The sequence below is a fragment of the Balaenoptera borealis genome, assembly GCF_965194805.1.
Source record: "Balaenoptera borealis genome assembly, chromosome: 21".
Taxonomy (NCBI): domain Eukaryota; kingdom Metazoa; phylum Chordata; class Mammalia; order Artiodactyla; family Balaenopteridae; genus Balaenoptera; species Balaenoptera borealis.
In genome coordinates this window covers 23,960,064-23,981,312 of record NC_138880.1, presented here as the reverse complement: position 1 = coordinate 23,981,312, position 21,249 = coordinate 23,960,064, and the positions used below count along the sequence as shown (strand labels likewise).

Genomic DNA, 21,249 nt, shown 5'->3' with positions numbered 1-21,249 from the left:
AGAAGAGAGGGATAGTTCTGCCATGTTTGGAAACAGAACATGATTCTCTTTATCTTCTCCCCCACTTCCTCTTGCCCACGCCTTTGCCCCTGTTCTCAGAGGATCAGTGCACAGATGCTATCTCAGCTCCTACTGTGGTACTTGACCCGGTACAGGAGGCTTTGGCCTCCAAAAGACACCCATGTCCTAATTCCTGGAACCTATGAATGTTACCTTATAAAGGCCAAAAAAAGGACTTTGCAGATTTGATTAAATTAAGTGTTTTGAGATGGGGAGATTATCCAGGTAGGCCCTAAATGCAACCATAGGTATCCTTATAAGAGAGGAGCAAAGGGAGATTAGACACAGAGAAGAGGAGACATTGATGTGACCACAGAGGTGGGGACTGGAGTAATGTGACCACAAGCCAAGGAATGCGGGCAGCCATGAAGCTGAAAAGGTAAGAAACAGATTCTCCTCTAGCCCCTCCAGAGGGAGTGTGGCCCTGCTCTCACCTTGATTTCAGCCCAGTACTACTCATTTCAGACTTCTGACCTCCAGACTGTGAGAGAATAAATTTCTCCAAAGTTTATGTTAATTTGTTATAGCAGCCACAGGAAACTAATATTGAATACACCAGCTCTTCCTAAATTACCTCCCCCTCATTCAAAACTTGTTTCTTGACAGCCTTCTTTAGTTTGGTGTTAGAGAGGATCAAAATCCAGTTATATCAATTCACACTAATGAGAGACCCTTAATGCCCTCAGAGGCAATGATGTTTTAAAAGGAGGGCATTTATAACTCCTCAAATTAATGTCTAATTGGTACGATTAGTGTAAAGAAACAAAGTGAATGGAAACTGCTAGCAGTCAGGTGAGAATTTAGGGAAATGGACAAACAAACAGGTAAATTAGGGTTGGGGTCTGCCCTCAAGAACTTTCCCCTTCGTCAGGGTCTTCTTTTCACTTGTGAGAACGTATAGATTCTCCAGAAGTTCTATGTTTGTTCTCAGTGATTCCAGTGTTGCCCTGCACAGTGGCTGGCACACAGTTAAGTGCTGAATTCCGGTGGTGGATGAATGAGGAAGGCAGAGAGAGAAGGGTGGATCCGGGGTGTCATCCACATGAACAGATGGGGTGTCTGACAGCCTGCTGCTACTTGGTTACTGCCCATACAATGGAATCTTTTAACACTCCTGTAATTTTCTCCTCCTCCTGAATCTTCTCCCCAAGTTCTGTGTTGTTTACTGCAACTTACAATAATTTCTTATTGTCAGCAATATATACCTCTAATTTTGTGTGCAAAGTCACCCTGTAAAGCAGATGAAATCTTTAAGCTGTAGAAAGAACTCCCCCCAGTACTCTAAGCTGAAGCTCCCCATGATGACTTCTGGATGTTGCTCAAGTTAATACAGAGCAAAAAGCTGGAATTACCAGCCCCAAAAGAAAAGCCAGTTGCCTAGAAAAATCGAAGCCCAGAATCAACACGGTTCACAATATCTGTAACCTATTTTCTAAGTGATGTTAATGTCAAACTATGGAAAACAACTCCTTCATCTATCATGCAACCTCCCTAAGTGTTCTCACTCAATAGTTATATTTACGCTTCCCCTAGTTAGTTCTTGTAAAAGTCCAAAAATAAATGGTAAAATATGACCCTATGGGGCCCTGTGACAGATTGCCAAAATAATCCCTGAAGCCACTCTTCCAGTTTTCCTTCATTCATCAAAACTACATTGAGCATCTACTACTTGCAAATTCTGGAGAGACATGCAGGAAATAAAACACTGCACATAGGAGGCAGTACTAAGGAAAATATCGCAAACACCCCATAGAATATTTGAACAAGCAGTGCTACAAAGCCCCTCTTGTTCACAGGAAGCCTTTCAACCTGTGCACTTAATTATTTCCACTTAGGACAGCCTGAAAGTCCCCTCCACCTTTGCTGTTGTCTTTCTAAGCTACCCATTCCTACCTGGCACTTGCCAACTGGTAGCCTTCAGCTGTTAAATACCAAATCGTGGCCTCCAACTTCAGCTAAAGTGGTGCTTCACGAACTTTGAAGTGCCCAGGAATCAACTGGGGATCTGGTTCAAATGCAGATTCTGATTCTGTTAGGTCAGGGGAGGAGCCTGAGGTTCTGCATCTCTCATGAACTCCCAGGTGACTACTACGCTGCTGGTCTGAGGACCACATTTGAGTAGCAAGTGATTAAGTAAAAAGAACTTCCTTTTTACTGAAAACAAAATACAGCCAACTTCAGAAGGCATCTGATTCTAGAGGCATATGTGTAATGTTTCAGGACTTCCCGTAAGGAGAGAGAAACTGAAGGCATCTGAGCCATTGGATAGACGGTGGGGCTGGTGCCTAACCGTGGTTTCAGAGCTGCTACCTCATTCAGCAAAAACTCAGGTACTAGATCTAAAAATAGAGTTAGAAGGCAAAGAACTAAACTGCGTCAGAGACAAGAACAAAGGAGATACAGACCAAAATCTGGGGAATCATTCTATTATGGATACAGTTTTCCCAAGTCTCTGGTCTCCTTTCAGATTTGGGGCTTAGATAAAGGCCGACCCCTTCAGTGTGTGTCAAGGCTGGAGACATCCCCCCCACCGTCACCTGGCTGCTCTGACAAGCACCGTCTCCTGCCACGCACTTCCTGCTGACGTCCTTGTTGAGCTGAGAATACTACTGGTGATCAGAGGGAGCAGAATAATTTGGGGTGCTGAGCAAGGAAGAGTCCAGAGGAGTCACCCACCCAATAGGACGTGTGCCGCACGGCTTCTAGGATGGGCACTGGGGGTGACTGGGCACCGAGGGACTGCTGTGTCGAGGCTTCTGTATCGGGGTCTGACACAAGCACAGACCTTTTCTTCCTTATGAGAGGACACGCCCCTGAGCCATGTCTTTTTCTGAGTGGTGTTCCCAGCCTCTGGCTCACATCAGTGCCCACTGGCATCGCTGGACTTGGGAGAAGCAGGAGCACGTGGACAGAGGCCCAAGGACACAGTGGATGCCTCTGACGGCGCTCACACCAGCCAAAGACAGCAGGCGTCCTACAGAATGTCTGCCAGTCCTGAACCACAGCGTCCGTGCTGGGACTCTCCTTGCAGTAACAGAGGAGTAAACTGAGCCCTTCCCTGGAGGTCACACAGCAAATCAACAAACACTTGAGACAGCGGCTTGCTGTGTGCCATTGTCATTCCCAGTTCCCCTCGTGGCACCTCAGATTCTTCGGTGGGAAAATGGGTGTCGGACTTGATGCTCTTCTGGGCTTCTTTCAGAGGAAGCATCCAACAGCCCCACATTCTGGGATCCTATTTGCTTCAGAAATAGAGCCCAACGTGGGTTCTCTTTGTGCCTTGACCTCCTGGTACTTCAGAAGTACAGGAGAAGGCTTCCCTGGTGGCGCAGTGGTTGAGAATCCGCCTGCCAATGCAGGGGACACGGGTTCGAGCCCTGGTCTGGGAAGATCCCACATGCCGCAGAGCAACTAGGCCCGTGAGCCACAGCTACTGAGCCTGCGTGTCTGGAGCCTGTGCTCCGCAACAAGAGAGGCCACGCCCTCGCTTGCCGCAACTAGAGAAAGCCCTCACACAGAAACGAAGACCCAACACAGCCATAAATAAATAAATAAATAAATAAACCCAAAGTTAAAAAAAAAATAACACCTTTGATTATTAAAAAAATTAAAAAATAATAAAAAAAAGAAGTACAGGAGAGTCAGCCACCGCTGTGTTTTCTCCACTCTCTCACAAGACTCCTCACGTTTCCCCACTTGATAAAATCCCCAGTCCCACTAATGAATCTAAAAAGTCTGTGTATTAAGATGGGAGGAAGAAGGAGAGATTTGAAATCACGCAGAACACTTCGTCTTAGAGCAATTTGGCTGAAATTACCAAATACCCACTAGATTTTTTTTCTTTCCATTCATTGCCCCTTCCCCTTCCCAAGTCCATAAACCTTCAGTTTCTAGAGTTGGAAAGAAACACAAAAGAATCCATTTTTCAGTGTTTGGAAGCTGTATGTCAAATCTATGTAGCTAAAAAAAATTTTTTTTAAGTAAAAATAACAATATTAACAATCATAAACATTTTCTGTTTATGATTGCTGTATTCTCCAACAAAGGTCTTCAGACGCCAGGAGTCTAAGTACAGACTACTATTGAATTAGCATCGTCTAATTTCTAAGTAGTCTTCCTTCCTAGCTTTCCTTTGATTTTGATGCTAATGTTTGAATCACTTGAAATGGTCATGCTGTTGAGTTGAGGGGCTTCTGAACTTGGAGCCTTTTTTCAGCCTCGCACACCCTGGGAGACACTGCTGGCCACCAAGCACTGGGTGATGTCACCTGTGAGAGGGAGCGTCTAAAGGCCCCCATCATTTGCCTAATTTTGGTCGATTTAACAAACCTCAGGCCAAATACTGGGGCTTTTTTACAGAGAGTGAAGCTTTCTCAGCGATGAGAGAAACTATGAAATGAATGAAAATATCACACAACAGTACAAACCCCACAAAACACCACTATGTGAGAACCTCTGCAGAATTGATTTCCAGGCAAAGTAAAACCATTAATTGAGTAGGTAGGCCTTCTTTTAGGTGCTCTGCCTATATTTACTTCCTTCATCCCAGTGGCCACCTTGTGACCTGGTAAATACAGTAATTATCTCCAATTTACAGAAGAGGAAACTGAGGCACGGCAAGATTCAGTGAATAGCCCGAAGTCTCACCCAGCTGGTAGGTGGTGGAGCTGGAATTTGAACGACTGTTTGGCTCCAGGGACCATAGTTCTTCATTATTCTGCTCTCATTTTGAGTGGAAACTAGGTCGCCATCAGGGAACACTTTATCACCATCCTGGGAAGGAGGATTAAAGGGAAGATGACTGTGAGGGTCCCAGCACCCCCCTTTCTGGCAGCGTGATTCAAGCCTTCCTGCCAGGAAGACAAAAATAAAACACACCCTTCCCCTCACCTGAACGGGAAGAGGCTTTCCCAGCCTTCCAGAAAGGGCTGCAGACCCAGAGGACCTGGTGAGGATGGCCACCCCTCCACCCCACTTCCACTCACCTACCCACCTTCATTTGGGCCCCCCCCCCCAAGCCATACGAGGGGACTTGCAGCCCTGGGCAAGATCTGGAGCCCAGCTCCCAAGCAAACACGGGAAATTAAACAGCTTGCACAGAATGAAGTTTGGCCCGTGCAAGGTGCCTGCAGCTGGCGGTTAACACCAGCAGTAAGAGGATCAACTCCTAGTCCGCGGGCTTAAAGAGGGGATGGGGGTGAGAAGTGTGCGCGCTCCCTTTTACCCATTCACGTTAGTTAATTTGGATGATAAGGGTTCGTGTTTAATCCCCTTGTGTGCGAGTGAATATACTGAAATCGACAACCTCTGAGAGGGCACCGGCGGCTGGCAGAGCAACCTGCGGGAGGATGCGGGTCGTGTCCAATCTGGCGTGAAGTAGAAAAGAAACGTCGAGAGGAGACTGAGAGTAAGACGGAGAGGGACACCCTAGGGGTGCGTGGTGCGGACCGAGCCCCACACCTCCCAGACTGCAGCAGGTGGGCCGCTCGCTTCCCCGAGGCCCGGCCCGCCAGGCCCGCCTCTGCGCCCTAGGAGCCCCCTAGGTGCCACTGGAGAGCAGGGCTCCCCCCTAGCCACCTCTGCCAAGGACTGACGACACCCAAAGGGAGAGCCCGGGCCCTGCCGTAGTCCAGCAGAGGAGAGAGAGTTTAGGCGAGGTGGGGAGCAGAAAGGGAGGGAAAGTTGTGTCAGAAGAGGTCTCGGTTGCTCTCAAATGGAACAGGTTAGAAAAAGGTGAGAGCTCAGCGGTTCCGGAGCAGGTCATAGAACGAAAAGCATTTTTACAGTTTCCATCTACAAGAAACCTGGCCCCCACGCACAGCCCGCAAGCCTGGAGCCCCCAGAGCGCGGGTTCCGGCGCAGCAAGTGCGAGCCAGGCCTGGCGGTCGGGGAAGAGGCCCCCGGCTGCTGGGCCCGGCTGCCCGCAGAGGCGCAGGCGGAGCAGAGCTCCCAGCCGTCGCCGCCCCCCTCCTGCCCCTCGCGCCAGTCCAGCAAATTTCCTCCCTCCTTTCGGTTCGTGCCTTCCCTCCCTCCTCCTCCCCCGATATATTCGCTCTCTAAAACCATAAAAAAGAGATCAACCTCCCTAACTTCACGGAGCCCTTTTCAGTGACAAATATTGATGCCCAAAGTGTCTGCGCTCTCCCGCCCCCAAACTTTAAGACGCCCGCGAAAGGGAGACATAAAAAGTTAACAATGCTGTGAAAATATGTTTGCAGAAAATAGACAATCGTTGGATTAAACGTATTCAAGTATGAAATAATGCCTTTTTGTGTCAAAACTTGGGCGATGGGCGGGTACAAAAGTTCCCTGTGGCAGCTACTTGCTCCCTTTGTGAGCCGTGCGCTTTGGCGTCTCCACTTGGGCGCATTACTTAGAGCCCTCTAAGCGCGATTGTTTCTCCCTTTCTAATGACATTTACCGGATCAAAACATGCTGTTAATTCGATCAGAAGGCTTCACCCTCTCTGACAAAGCCACAATAATTTCTCCTGAAGTTTGTTAAATTGACCAAAATTAGGCAAATGAATAGGGGTCTGTAGGCGCCCCCTCTCGCAGGTGACGTCGCATAATGCTCGCCTGGGCCAGCTGCACTCCCCCTTTTCTTCTCAGCCCACTCTTCTCCGTGTTGCCCCCCAATCCTCCCACCACCCCCCTCACACACACACACACACACACACACACACACGCACACACACTCTCACACACACGCCTGCCTGTCTTTCCTCCCCCCACCCTCTGGCATTATTAAAATTTAGCCCAATGAAACTATTCATACTTTTCAATGGACATTTTCCGTATAGGATAATAGGCTACAAATTGAGCCTCTTCCCCCCGCGAAGAGAGAGCCCGAGGGGGGGAGAAAAGAAAGGCGGCGATGTGGTCAGGGAGTAGGGGGGAGCGTCGCGTGCCAAAGACCTGCGGGAGGGGCGAGGCGAGGCGGGAGCCTCTTGTGCCCGCCGCAGCCCCACACCTGCCGGGATGTCCGGACAAATAAAGCGGTGTAAACAAAAAGGGGGGAGATGGACGTGTCACCAAGTCGTGTGAGAAAAGCCTGGGAACAAACGGGGCGCCTCCGTCTCCAAGAGCTCTCCCTTGAACCCGGCGGAACAGCCTATTAAAGGCTTACTTAATTACTTTAATGACTCTGGACAGGCTTTAAAACGCACTCGGCGCTGGGACTGCGGGCTTGCTGGGATTTGTAAACAGGCAATCGTGTGAGACTCAGCGGTGGGACTAAAGGAGGCGACACTGTTTTGTGAGGGTCCTCGCCCCCCGGCGCCCGCGGCCGCTGCGCCCCTGCGCTCGCTCGTCCGCCGGCGCAGGTTTACCGCCTCCTTCCCGCCCCGGCTGTTGCCATGCTAATATTATTCCCCCGCCGGTCACGTGTCCTTTGAAGGGCCACGTGGATTAACAAAGCTGATCTGCCCCCAGCTCGCCCCCCTCGGCTGCTAATTTTTTTTTTCTTGACTTTAAAAAAAAACTGATCTTGAATGCATGCATCCCCCAAACGCAGCTTCCCTAATCCTATGGAATAATTCAAGTCGTGAATGCACTTGGAGCCCTGGATGACCGCTTTATAAGGCAGCCCCTGGTAGTTGTGGGCTGCAGTCTACCTGGGACACTCGAGGAGGCACACGAGGCGAAAAGTGGACGGGTGCCTCGCGCCACCGCCTCTCCCGAGGGCGCGTACTGACCAGAATGTCAGGCAAGCTCAAGGAACGCAAAGTGAGTCGGCTGAGCCCAGATGGCTCTTGCGCCAACAGGGTGGGGGCGTCTGACGCCCGCAGCACCACCTGGCTGGACCGACGGGCAGGGACATTATCACACGGGACTTCTCCTGGAGAGGAATCCTGAGTGGTTTGGGAAGGGGAGGAGGATAGAGAGAAGGGACTCCTCAGTCAGGGAGGAGCCCATGCCTGGAGGCTGGCGGCCACCTCCCCATTGCCCTGGTGCTCAGCACGGCGGTGTGGCCCAGCGGACGTCGGAAGGGGAGCGCACCAGCGCTGGTGTGAGAAGGCAGAGCTCATGTGACCCACTGTGGAGGGACAGGGGCCTGAGGCGAGTCCCTGGGCAGCGTTGAGGGCTGGGAGACAGTTGTGCCAGCCGTGCCTTTCACGACTCTCTGGGCAAAGCCATCCTAAACGTACAAACCTCTGTTCGCAGAGAACCCCCGTTTCCCACAAAGTGATAGAAAAGCGGAGGAGAGACCGGATTAACCGCTGTTTGAACGAGCTGGGCAAGACGGTGCCCATGGCCCTGGCGAAGCAGGTAACGTCGGCGGCCGAGAAAACGGTGCCGGCGCTGGGGATCCTCTGCCGCCACTCTCGGCAGCGATGCCGGGAGTCTGGAGCCGGAGAGGGCCTTACACGTGTGGGCTCCCTTCCCGGGTGCCTGAGCGCTGAGTGAGCCCCGGGCGGCCCTCGCGCAGATCCACAGCACCGCCCCACTCGCTGGTCCTCTCCGGATAAAACCTTGCACCCAGCCTGCCCGGGTTGGCCGGCACCCGCTGGGCCGCTTCGAGGAGCCCTTCCTCCTTTTGCAGAGTTCCGGGAAGCTGGAGAAGGCGGAGATCCTCGAGATGACCGTTCAGTACCTGAGAGCCCTGCACTCCGCTGATTTTCCCCGGGGAAGGGAAAAAGGTGGGCGCGGGTTGCGCAAAGGGGAACCTGGACGGGGACCGCGCGCCACACAGAGACCTGGGGGCGGGAGTGGGAGTGAAGCGGCGCTCGCGAGAGGTCTCTCGCTCTCTGGATGCTGCCGGGACGGGGGCGGCGGCGGGGTGGAGGTGGGAGCGGGCTCCTGTGAAAGCTACGGGGACTGGAGCACAGGTGTCTGGGGACACAGGTACCGCGGCCTCCTCTCAGGTGGGGAGGGTGGGGTCAGACTCTTAAGGAAAAGGAAGTCGCTAGCTGGCGTTTTTCCAGTCTCCAGAGTAACAAGAGGAGAGGGCCGGCGTCCAACGGGAACTCCGGCCAGGAAACGTGATGGGAGGTGCTTGGCCCCCGCCTCGCGCTCCCGGTCGGAAAGGGCGCTCACGGTTTTTTTCTTTCTACGGTTTTTCTCGCCCCTCCAGCAGAACTGCTAGCGGAGTTTGCCAACTACTTCCACTACGGCTACCACGAGTGCATGAAGAACCTGGTGCATTACCTCACCACCGTGGAGAGGATGGAGACCAAGGACACCAAGTACGCGCGCATCCTCGCCTTCTTGCAGTCCAAGGCCCGCTTGGGCGCCGAGCCCGCCTTCCAGCCGCTGGGTTCGCTCCCGGAGCCGGATTTCTCTTATCAGCTGCACCCAGCGGGGCCCGAGTTCGCAGGCCACAGCCCTGGTGAGGCGTCCGTGTTCCCGCAGGGCGCGGCCCCGGGGTCCTTCCCCTGGCCACACGGCGCGGCCCGCAGCCCGGCGCTGCCCTACCTGCCCAGCGCGCCCGTGCCGCTTCCGAGCCCCGCGCAGCAGCACAGCCCCTTCCTGACGCCCGTGCAGGGCCTGGACCGGCATTACCTCAACCTGATCGGCCACGCCCACCCCAACGCCCTTAACCTGCACACGCCCCAGCACCCCGCGGTGCTCTGACGCCGACTCGCCCGCAGATTTCTTTGCGCTTCGGGCGCTGCCTGGGAGAAATACTGTATATTGTACAAGTGTAAATACGGTGCCAACAAAAGAGCTGGGTGGGGGAAGGCCAAAAGCGAAAGAGTCTTCTGAAGGATCTCCCCCCTGGCAATAAACGTTTTCTGAAGGTCCCAGACAGATGGATTTCTTGTTACCTTCTGCTCTTCCAAAACCCACCCCCTCCGAGGTGTCTCGGGCGCCAGGCTGATAGGGGCCAAGGTGACGGCCCTCAGTAGTCTGGGTGGGGAAGGGGGCGGTCGCTGCGGTGTCTGAGGAGGCGGGGAGGCTAAGTGGAGGGGTCGCTTCCAGGCTGGATTCGCGTTTCCCCCGGGGCTCCAGACCCGCACCTGCCTCGGGCGCGCCTTGGGCATTTGCCTCGGGGAAGGGCAGACTCGAGGAACAGGGCGCTCAGCTCTCAGAAAATACAAATCGAAGGACCCTCCCCAAGCTGGCTTTGGCGGACTTTCGCCAGTTCCGACCTGGGCGCCCTTCCCTAACCCGGGACGAGGCCCCGGGCGCGCGCGCACCACATGCCCGCTGGTCTGGAGCGCGCCGAAACTCAGACCATCGGGATGCGTGACTAGGTTTACGGCCTCAACCTGTCTGGTAAAAAGTATGTAGAGGAGGTAGCTTCCGAGTATGGCTTAGAAACAACATACGATGAAGTTTATCTTCGAATGACAACTACTCGTCGGCACCGAAGGGTTCAGGAAGCTGGAGGTGCCTTTGGCGCACAAAACAGCTCAGCTTCGGGGCCGCTGGGCAACCTGGTGAGAGGCCGGCAGCGACCGGGCTGGGAGACGCGCTCCCCTAAAGGATTGTTTCCTCTGCCCACACCCACATCCGGCCACTGGTGCGGCGTTGAGACGCTGGGTTCTTGGGCCTGCTGAGAAAGGCTTCTCCACCTTTTCCTGGGGGAGGGGTATTTTAACCTTCTCGCTCCACCCAGAACATAGGAACGTTTTGGGGTCTAGGGAAGACTTGGCTAGTGATCTGTAAGGGGCTTGTAGTTTTGTTTTTTTTTTTAACATCTTTATTGGAGTATAATTGCTTTATAATGGTGTGTTAGTTTCTGCTTTATAACAAAGTGAATCAGTTATACATATACATATGTTCCCATATCTCTTCCCTCTTGCGTCTCCCTCCCTCCCACCCTCCCTATCCCACCCCTCTAGGTGGTCACAAAGCACCGAGCTGATCTCCCTGTGCTATGTGGTTGCTTCCCACTAGCTACCCATTTTATGTTTGGTAGTGTATATATGTCCATGCCACTCTCTCACTTTGTCACAGCTTACCTTTCCCCCTCCCCATATCCTCAAGTCCATTCTTTAGTAGGTCTGTGTCTTTATTCCCGTCTTACCACTAGGTTCTTCATGACCTTTTTTTTTTCCCTTAGATTCCATATATATGTGTTAGCATACTGTATTTGTTTTTGTCTTTCTGACTTACTTCACTCTGTATGACAGACTAACTCCATCCACCTCACTACAAATAACTCAATTTCGTTTCTTTTTATGGCTGAGTAATATTCCATTGTATATATGTGCCACATCTTCTTTATCCATTCATCTGTTGATGGACACTTAGGTTGCTTCCATGTCCTGGCTATTGTAAATAGAGCTGCAATGAACATTTTGGTACATGACTCTTTTTGAATTATGGTTTTCTCAGGGTATATGCCCAGTAGTGGGATTGCTGGGTCGCATGGTAGTTCTATTTTTAGTTTTTTAAGGAACCTCCATACTGTTCTCCATAGTGGCTGTATCAACTTACATTCCCACCAGCAGTGCAAGAGAAGAGCTAACACCTATTCTTCTCAAACTCTTCCAAAATATTGCAGAGGGAGGAACACTCCCAAACTCATTCTACGAGGCCACCATCACCCTGATACCAAAACCAGACAAGGATGTCACAAAGAAAGAAAACTACAGGACAATATCACTGATGAACATAGATGCAAAAATCCTCAACAAAATACTAGCAAACAGAATCCAACAGCACATTAAAAGGATCATACACCATGATCAAGTGGGGTTTATTCCAGGAATGCAAGGATTCTTCAATATACGCAAATCAACCAACGTGATACACCATATTAACAAATAGAAGGGGCTGGTAGTTTTCAACGACAATTCGATCTGTCTTACCCACAAAAGAGCAATACATTTAAAAATAGCAAACTGAAATCAGGTTTTTCTAGGACCCAGAGAGCAAAATAAGCCTCACTGTTGTTTTATGTTAACTGGTAAAATGAACAAGGTAACCAACCCGTTAAAGTTGTCTTTGTGAGAATTTAAAATTTTTCCTTCATTGATTTTTTTTCTTTGTTTCTGTCTTTTCTTTTTGTTCTCATTCCCTTTGATGCCCTTTAAATAAATAACTCAAAATTATGTAGCAGATTTTCCTGTTTCCTGAGGCCATTTAGCTGAACTAAATTATTTGTCATCGCTCAAGGTTAGCTGGAGTGCAATAAATTAACTTATTCCATTTCTGTGGACAGGGCTTAAGGGAGCTCTGACCTAGACTGTTTACTGAGGTCATAGAGTAAGATGGCCCACAATTTATAAACCATCAAACTTGATTACAGAGACAGGACCAAAAAAACCACACACACACACACAACACACACACAACACACACACACACACACAAAGCCACTTCATTATGTTGTCCATAAAGTGAAACTTAAATCTTAAATGTGTATGTTTTGGGGGCAGGGAGAATCTATAAACTTTAGAAAAAGTCTTTCAAGTAAGGGGTTCTTGCCCTTACATGCACTATATGTCACTACAATACTTATCTATAAAATATGAGATGCACACAAGTACTCCTCCCTTATGAAATGATATAGTTGGAGCATGAAAGTCAGTGTAAGATCAGGAGGCCACTGAGTAACAAATATATATTTAGCAATATGGGATGAAAACAAATTATGCAGAAATGGGAGAATGCATGGTGCCTATTATTGGAACACATGTCTTACACCCATTTTTATCAGCGCTGGATACAGAATATGAAGGAAGGCCTTTCAGCCTTTTTTCCTCTGAGCATTAAGCCAATCTGAATTCCCTTTGGCAGTGAAGCATTAAAGATATAGTGTTACCCTGGAAATATAAATTATTAATATATTCAGCATTTTTGTCACTTCTCAACTGTTAACCAAATTAGACAAAACTTTCTTTTGCTAAGTAGATTTTCTCTTTGGGATTAGCTTTGGGAAAGCACAGGGCCACCATAGTAAAAACTTTGGTCATTTACATATAATTTTGCAAACTTCCACTGGCCCATGACAGTCTTTGTACCTCAAATGTTGGTATTCTTGATTTTTTTTTTCTTTCTCATTTAACTGTGGAGGATAAAACCCTGCTTTGGATTTACAATGACTTTAGGATAAAAGTCTCCCTCCCCTTTCTCTCCCTCCCCCTTTCTGTGTGTATGTGTATGTTTGTGTGTGTGTGTGTGTGTGTGTGTGTGTGTGTGTGTGTGTGTGTGTGTGTGTTGTGTCTTTTTCTGAAACCTTCGTCCAAAGTTCCAATTCTCCAGGCTTGGCGAAAAGTCAAACTTTGCAGAAGATTAAAAATGTCACTACAAAATGGAACCGATTTAAATCAGATTGTGACTTTAATGTGTTCTTCCTGTACTTTCTCTGACAACACATTACTTCCACAGCCTCTCTGTCCCAAGCCCCCCACCTACTCCCCCCTCTGTCTGAGTCTCTTATGCCCAATCCCTCCACTCTTTCTTTTAAGTAAGTTGTATAGTAATGGTTTCCAAGAGAGGCTCAACCAAACCCAGAAATAACAAAAAACAAAAAACAGTGGGTTTGGCTGGAGGTGACCCATTGTGATACTTCTGAAAGGGGCAACCCCTTGTTTCTTGGGCTTCATCCTTGAGTGGGCAAGAATAAAAATAATCATCCCCATGAAATCAAAGGTTTTCTCTAGAGGCTTGAGGAACAAAGCTGATGACTGGTGCTTTGGTTCAGTCCCTGTGGCTCTGTAGGGCTACAACTAGGAGCTTCTTGGCCCTCCAGACACCCCAGCGAAAGGGCGGTAATACAGAGCTCACTTGTGCTTCCAAGCGTTATTGAACAAACACAGCCATGTACCAGTGGGGGCCCTGCAGTCTGGCCTGCTAGATACCAGGCAAGGAAGGTGGAAGAACAGCTATGCAAGTGCCTACCTGACCCCACAAAGGCACGGAATTCCTAGGAACCTGGTAATGGGTATCTGCATAGAGTAACACACCAAGAAAAGTAAGGCAAGATGGGGCACGTAGTAGGAGCTCAATAAACATGTCCGGCAGGACATCATAGTGCTGAGTCTCTTGGATTCTACATCTCCCCTAGACCTCTTGTTTCTGGCCCTTAGTCCCCTCCCCACTTCAGTAGAGACCAGAAAGTACTTGTACACCCACCCAGAAATCTGTGGAGCAACCTACACACATTCTGAGGGTTTTCAGACAGACCAACGTCCCTGCCTTTGCCTAGAAATTCTACCTCGTGGTCTGGCAGCAGGAGACACACTTGGCCTGCTTGGTTAAGGCAGATAACTCTTCCTGAAGGCCCAGCTAAATGCAGACGCCAAATCCAGGATCTGAATTCAAAACTAGGCTGATGAGGGTTCTGCTCCTTTCACACGGGAAAGATCCAAGACTGGGCTGAGTCGATTCCACACTCCTCTTTTCTGCACCATTAGTTGTTCAGACCCCACCTGGATTTGCATTCCAGCTCTGCTGCTTACAATTCTGGGCAAATTGCTAAGCCACTGTGCATCTGTTTCCTCATCTATAAAATAGAGATATTAAAGGTGCATATACCTCATAGGGTTGCTAAGAGGATTAAATGAATTGGTACACTCAAAGCACTCGAGACAGTGTGTGGCCCATAGTGAATGTTCAATATATGTTAGCTATTATAATAATTATCTATTCCTCCCCCCCTCCAAGTGTCAGATCCTTGGGACCACCTCAAACTGAAAAATAAAACGTCAAGGCACATGATGAAAAAATCTTGAACCCCAGGGCTCTTTCTTAAACCCCAAGGCTTATTCTGAAACAAGGCAATATTCTTCATTTAGGGCAAGTGGGGGTAGGGAGCTCAAATTCCATCCCATGCTCATTTTGAGGCCTATGAGCCCTATTCCGAGTTATGACTGGTAGTCGGGGCCCCCTAATAACCTTGGAATGCTATCTCTTATGCTCTTTCAAATACAGAAATCTAGCTTTATGTTATTTTGATACAGCTCTTATACCCACATTCCTACATTCTCTCTCAAAGTACATATTCTAATGCCTATTATTAACGTACAAATTTGGCTGTTGCAGATTCTTTTCTGGATCAGGGAGTAAATAAATAAAAGAATTCAATATTCCTTAAATACACTTTCTCTGGCAGCTTTATGTTCTTCTCAGCATTTCCCCCATTTTTTCCCATTCAAGTCTTTTGTCCATCCTATTTGTCACCTGTCTGCTCCAATGCTGGCTCCAGACTCACCCCGATGCAGGTGAAGGCGCTGCTGCAGACCCCCAGCTGCCTGGGTCCTGACCCCTCACTCTCACTCCCTTTCTCACTTGGCCTTCGTTTCTCATGCTCTCTGGTTTTCTGATTGCTTGGCTCCCAATATCCAATTCTCCACGCACCCACGGCCTGAGGTAAGAATGATCTCTGCGTGTGTGTGTCCACATGAAGAGGTATCACTGGGGTAACACTCTCAACCTCTCTCAGCAGCCCTTTCACATTCTTCAGCTACCCCACTGGAGGGTTTAAAAGGTGGACCCAAGCACACTCACCTCAGCCCCTTTATCTTTGGGCGCCAACCTGCCCACAGGAAGCAAGCAAGCATTCCCATCTAAGCTGGCTGGAAGATTTCGAGCTCTTCCTATGCTTTTGATGGGTAAGTTTAATTCTAAGGTGAACTGTTGCAAGCCCACTCTCCACACGCAGATGTCACATCCTCCAGTCAGTCGCAAAACAGACATTTTTTTCCTCCACCTGACATCCCATATCCACATCCTAAATGATTCTGAGCACAGGTAAGAGGGAAAAAAAAAAAGACATTTATTTATTGGATGCCCTAAAACCCCAGAACCTGGGTGCCTATGTGTGTGCAGCTAGGAAGGCGGATATACATATACGCCTGTGTGCATCGAGCAGTGTAGGCACAGGAGTGTCCGCACGTGTGTGCACCGGCGGCTGCTGCGTCCACAAGTGTGCGTGGAAAGACGAGCTGGGACCAGAGAAAAAACCACTGAAGAGAGTGGCTAGGTTAGAGCTTGAGGGACCCAACTATTTCTGGCTCACTTGGAAGATAAGAAGCAACCATTATGAAGGGCTGCAAATCTGTCCCATTATAATCTCTAACAAACCCTCTATATATTGGGAAGAGCTGCAGCAAAGCAGGAGAGAGGCAGTAGACAGTGTTATGCTGAATGGGGGTGTGGGAGATAACAGGAAAGTTACCAAAACCACAGACGATGCGGGTGGGAAACTTGAGCAGGAATTCTGGGCTGAGCTATAAAGAGAGGGTGTGAGGAAAAAGAACCCCAAGGGAATTGGGAACCCGAGTACTTTTTGCTATTCCCACCTAGCCTCATTTATTATGTTTAGCTTGAAAGCAAGAGTCAGTAAAACATACTAGTTAAAGCTTTATAAATATAATGAAACATTCTTGCTACAATATTTCTAGGAGCCCTTTTGCAATGTTCGGTGAAACAAAAGCAAGCCTCCTCTATGGCTGTTTTGTCACAGGCATATCAGTAGAGGTCTTCCACAATAAAAGACTTTCATCTCCACCCACTAAGAACAGAACTTTATTTTTTACATAAACATTATTTCTATTTTATATCTATGCCAGGCTATAAATCTGTGATCTAGCCCTATTATTCTTTCTAAATATAACCTAAAGTATAATTAGTGAAGAAAAAAATTGCTATAAAGACATGGAGAGGACGCACACAAGTTTTAGGACTACAAGTTACGACTCATCTCTCTACTTTTTGGATGTATTGTGTGCCATGTATGTGGCACACCTACAACTGCAACCTGTCTAGCCTCAGCAATACTGGGGGGAAGTCTGGGGGAGTCAATTCTGGGAACTTGGAGAAGCTGTTTGGAAAAAGTCAAATTGAAGGGAGGGTCATTTGCAAATTTATATTCTGGCCACAAGCCACAAGCAATAAATTTGTGAAAGCTTGAAAAATTCCTAATTTCACAAACCCCTCCTACTGTGATGTAAAGAGGCAGACATGAATACAATTGAACCTTATCTGAATTACATGACAGCCCAGTCAAAAAGACAAGAGCAATGTGGATACTGTCAAATTAGAACTGAATAATAACTATCATGACCCTGAACCCTAGGCTGATGATGGCCCAAACATATATGGTGAGTGGAGGCTGCAGGGGAAGGAATTTCCCTGCTGTATCATTAATTTCAGAGGGAAGGAGTTAAGCTAAGAATTTCTTAGAATACTATAAAAAATGGAAAGATAATTTCTAAAACTACTGAAAGTAGCATTGTGTTGTCTGTTTCCTTGTCATGAAGAGAACATGTATCAGTGAGACAACACTTTCAAATCTTTTCAATTATGTATTACAGAAAGAGACACCATGAAAGCTGAATATGCTTTGGAGATAAGGGAGTTTAGGAAACAGTAATTTCCAAGAAGCATCAAATGACTTTCTATGAGGACAAGAACCAAGTGATGTGGGTAACGAGAATACAGGATGAGTTTATGTTACACTTGATGGTGGTTTTTTTGGGCATCAGGTGTTTGCTATTGTTAGCAAGCTTCTTCCAAAACAAATTTGTAGTCTATTTTTCCATATAACTCCCAGTCATACTTTGATAAACCTCATCTTCACTAAGGAGGAAGTTGTAGAGCTTAAGAACTGATCTGAATTCCGCGAAGGAAAGGTAGCCACTACTATCAACATCCAGTTTCTTTTTTTTTTTTTAATTTTATTTTTTTTATACAGCAGGTTCTTATTAGTCATCCATCTTATACACATCAGTGTATACATGTCAATCTCAATCGCCCAATTCATCACACCACCCCCCCCACCCTCCCACCGCTTTCCCCCCTTGGCGTCCATACATTTGTTCTCTACATCTGTGTCTCTATTTCTGCCCTGCAAACTGGTTCATCTGTACCATTTTTCTAGGTTCCACATATATGCATTAATATACGATATTTGTTTTTCTCTTTCTGACTTACTTCACTCTGTATGACAGTCTCTAGATCCATCCACATCTCTACAAATGACCTAATTTTGTTCCTTTTTATGGTTAAGTAATATTCCATTGTATATATGTTTCACATCTTCTTTAACCATTCATCTGTCGATGGACACTTAGGTTGCTTCCATGTCCTGGCTATTGTAAATAGCACTGCAATGAACATTGTGGTACATGACTCTTTTTGAATTATGGTTTTCTCAGGGTATATGCCCAGTAGTGGGATTGCTGGGTCGTATGGTAGTTCTATTTTTAGTTTTTTAAGGAACCTCCATACTGTTCTCCATAGTGGCTGTATCCATTTACATTCCCACCAACAGTGCAAGAGGGTTCCCTTTTCTCCACACCCTCTCCAGCATTTGTTTATAGATTTTCTGATGATGCCCATTCTAACTGGTGTGAGGTGATACCTCACTGTAGTTTTGATTTGCATTTCTCTAATAACTAGTGATGTTGAGCAGCTTTTCATGTGCTTCTTGGCCATCTGTATGTCTTCTTTGGAGAAATGTCTATTTAGGTCTTCTGCCCATTTTTCAATTGCGTTGTCTTTTTTAATATTGAAAAGCCCTCTGTAGGCTCTTCCAGTCACACTGGATTACAGAAGAGAAAATTATTGGACAAATAAATTCTTCCTCCCCAAATATATAAATACATCAAAACATAAATGTTTCCTCCCTTTGCTTCTCCCCTTTTTTCTCTATCCAGCCCCTTCCTGCCCGATCACCAACTTTTCTTCTCTTATGGGGTAGGATACAGTTACCCTGAAGGTTTCTTTTGAGGCTCTTAATCTAGGCAAAACCATGCCATGCAATAGAAGGAAACCACTAAGGCCTTATTTCCAGATCTATCCTCACCTCCAGACAGACTCACAATCTGTCTCTCCTTGATTCACCACTATCCCTTGACCAGCTTCTCACCCTTCTCCTAATTCCACATCCAAACAGACATCAAGTCTTGTGGATTTTACCTTATATCTCTTGATCCATTCATTTCTATTTCTTCTGCCACAGCCAAAAACCAGGCTGTCAGTGACCCTTTTCAACTTCCCACCAATCTCACAAGCCTCCATTTTCGCTTCCTCTAATTGATTTTCAGCATATCAACCAGAGCGTTTTTCTAAAACATGAATCTAAAATTCCCCTGTTTAGAATTATTCAATGCCTGCCTGCTCTTACTCTCAGGAAAAAGTCCAAGTTCCTTGTCAGGCCTCCCACTGTGGCCCCTGCACAGTTCTCAGGCCTCATTGCTTGACACTAACTACCCCAAACGCAACATCAGGCACACTGACACCGATTGATCAGGCACAATGACACTGATTCACACCCAGGGCTATCATGAATGCTGTATTTCAAAGGCAAAGAAAAGTTCAGAATACCTCTTCCCTTAGGCAACTAATCAGCGCTCTCAAATCTGCTGCCTCTTCTCTAATGAAAAGTGATCTTCATCCTCAGGTGAAGGGAAATGCATGGCTGCAGCAGCACTGTGCCCGTTCAGACACATCTGCCTCTTAAATGGCTTCAGAAATTCTTGGTACGGAACGCTGACAAAATTAGCTGACCCTTGAACAACACGGGATTGAACTGCTTGGGTCCACTTATACACGGATATTTTCAATAAATACATACTACAGTATGACACGATCTACCGCTGATTGAATTCAAGGATGCGGGACTGAGGATATGGAAGCCGACTGTAAAGCTGGATGTGGATTTTTTACTGCATTGAGGGTCAGCGCCCCTAACTTCCAAGTTGTTCAAGGGTCAACTGCACATGAAATCTATGTTCTGGTCTATTTTTTCTGGAGTTTTATAATCAAACAATATCATTATTTGACATTAAATATTATCAACAGGCAAGGTGATTAAGAACATGGGCTCTGGAGCTAAGCTGCTAAGTCCTGGTTCTGCCATTTTCTGATTATATGACCTTGAAAATTATTGGACAACTCTGGGCTTCAGTTCCCATCGTTAAATGGAATGATAGTACCCATCCCATAGCGTTAATGGGAGGATTAAGTGAGTTAACAGCAGTGTCTGGCCAGTGGTCTGTACCCAGTAACTTAGCTAGCATGACTAAAATCTGCATGAGGTTGTTGTATAAACAACAGTTCCTTTGAAACTGCTGACCTATTTACAATATTGAATTTTTGAAATAATGGTTTTTATCTTGTCAATTCATTGCCCCTCCCCTTTTTTAAAACCAGTCTTAATCTGAGAGTTTTCTTCTCTGCATCAGAAAAGACATCAAGAATGGAAGAAAGGTACTGATAGAAAGAGATCTCTTTTTAGGAAGGGATTTGCTAGGGATCAGGTACAGGGGCAACTCCAGAAGTTCTGAATAGACTTCAGAGCAGCCACCTGGCTGGAACAGCACTAGGGGATTTGTCTTAAGGCTGCAAACACAGTCTGAGGTGGCCTTAGTCGGGTTAATGGAAATCAAGAGGGAGCTAAGTTCCCTCAAAGGTGCTCCTGGATGTCTCCCCTGACCTGGCCCAGTGTTAGGGGCTTTCACACACGGTTACTCCATTTACTCTCCACAAACACGTCTGCAGTAGGAAACGTTACCCTCAATGTTCAGATGAGGCCTAACTCAAGAGAGTTTGTCGAAAGTCACGTAACTATTTTGTGGCAGAGCTAGGATGTGAACTATAGTATGTTTGCTTCCCAGTCCAGTGCCCTCTCCTCAATGCAACAGCTGTCACAATCAGGAACACTTTCACACTTTCTTGGAATTGTATGATTTAGATCTAAGTTTAGGAATACTCTTCTTGTGTAAAGTTGTAGTCCTCCAGGACCTCAAAACTGGGCAGTTGGATGTTTCTAAAATGCAGGTTTAAAAAAATAACGTAACTTTAAGAAACTAATGGGAATATACGTATGCATATAGCTGATTCACTTTGTTACACAGCAGAAACTAACAACATTGTAAAGCAATTATACTCCAATAAAGATGTTAAAAAAAACTAATTATCAAAGCAATATATGCTCATTATAGAAAATGGGAAACACATAGGAAAGTATAAAGAGGATACAAAAACACCTTTAATCCCACCATCCAATGTAAGCACATTTTTTATGTTTCCTTAAAACCTTTCTATGCACATACTAATTTTAAAATACATTTTGAATAGCTAGTACATTTGTATAGTACAAAATGTTAGAAGTACAAAAGGATATATAGTCAAAAGTCTCCCTCCCACCTCTGCCCCCAGCTCCGCAGTGCCCCTCCTAGGAAGCGATCACTATTACCAGTTTTTATGTCACCTTTAAAAGATAGTCCATGTATACACATAAACTGAGTAAATTTTTAATTCTTTTTTTAAAATATGGTACATTGTT

General features: G+C 47.1%; 1 protein-coding gene across 1 annotated transcript; it reads left to right on the top strand.

Moving 5' to 3' along the window:
• Nucleotides 1–8,096: 8,096 nt before the first annotated feature.
• HELT (helt bHLH transcription factor) lies at nucleotides 8,097–17,725 on the top strand (the record flags this gene model as incomplete). Its single annotated transcript, XM_082374684.1, has 3 exons — nucleotides 8,097–8,330; nucleotides 8,605–8,701; nucleotides 9,136–17,725. Coding segments are annotated over 3 exons (831 nt in total), but the record flags the coding sequence as incomplete, so codon positions are not given.
• Between the last annotated feature and the right edge of the window lie 3,524 nt (nucleotides 17,726–21,249).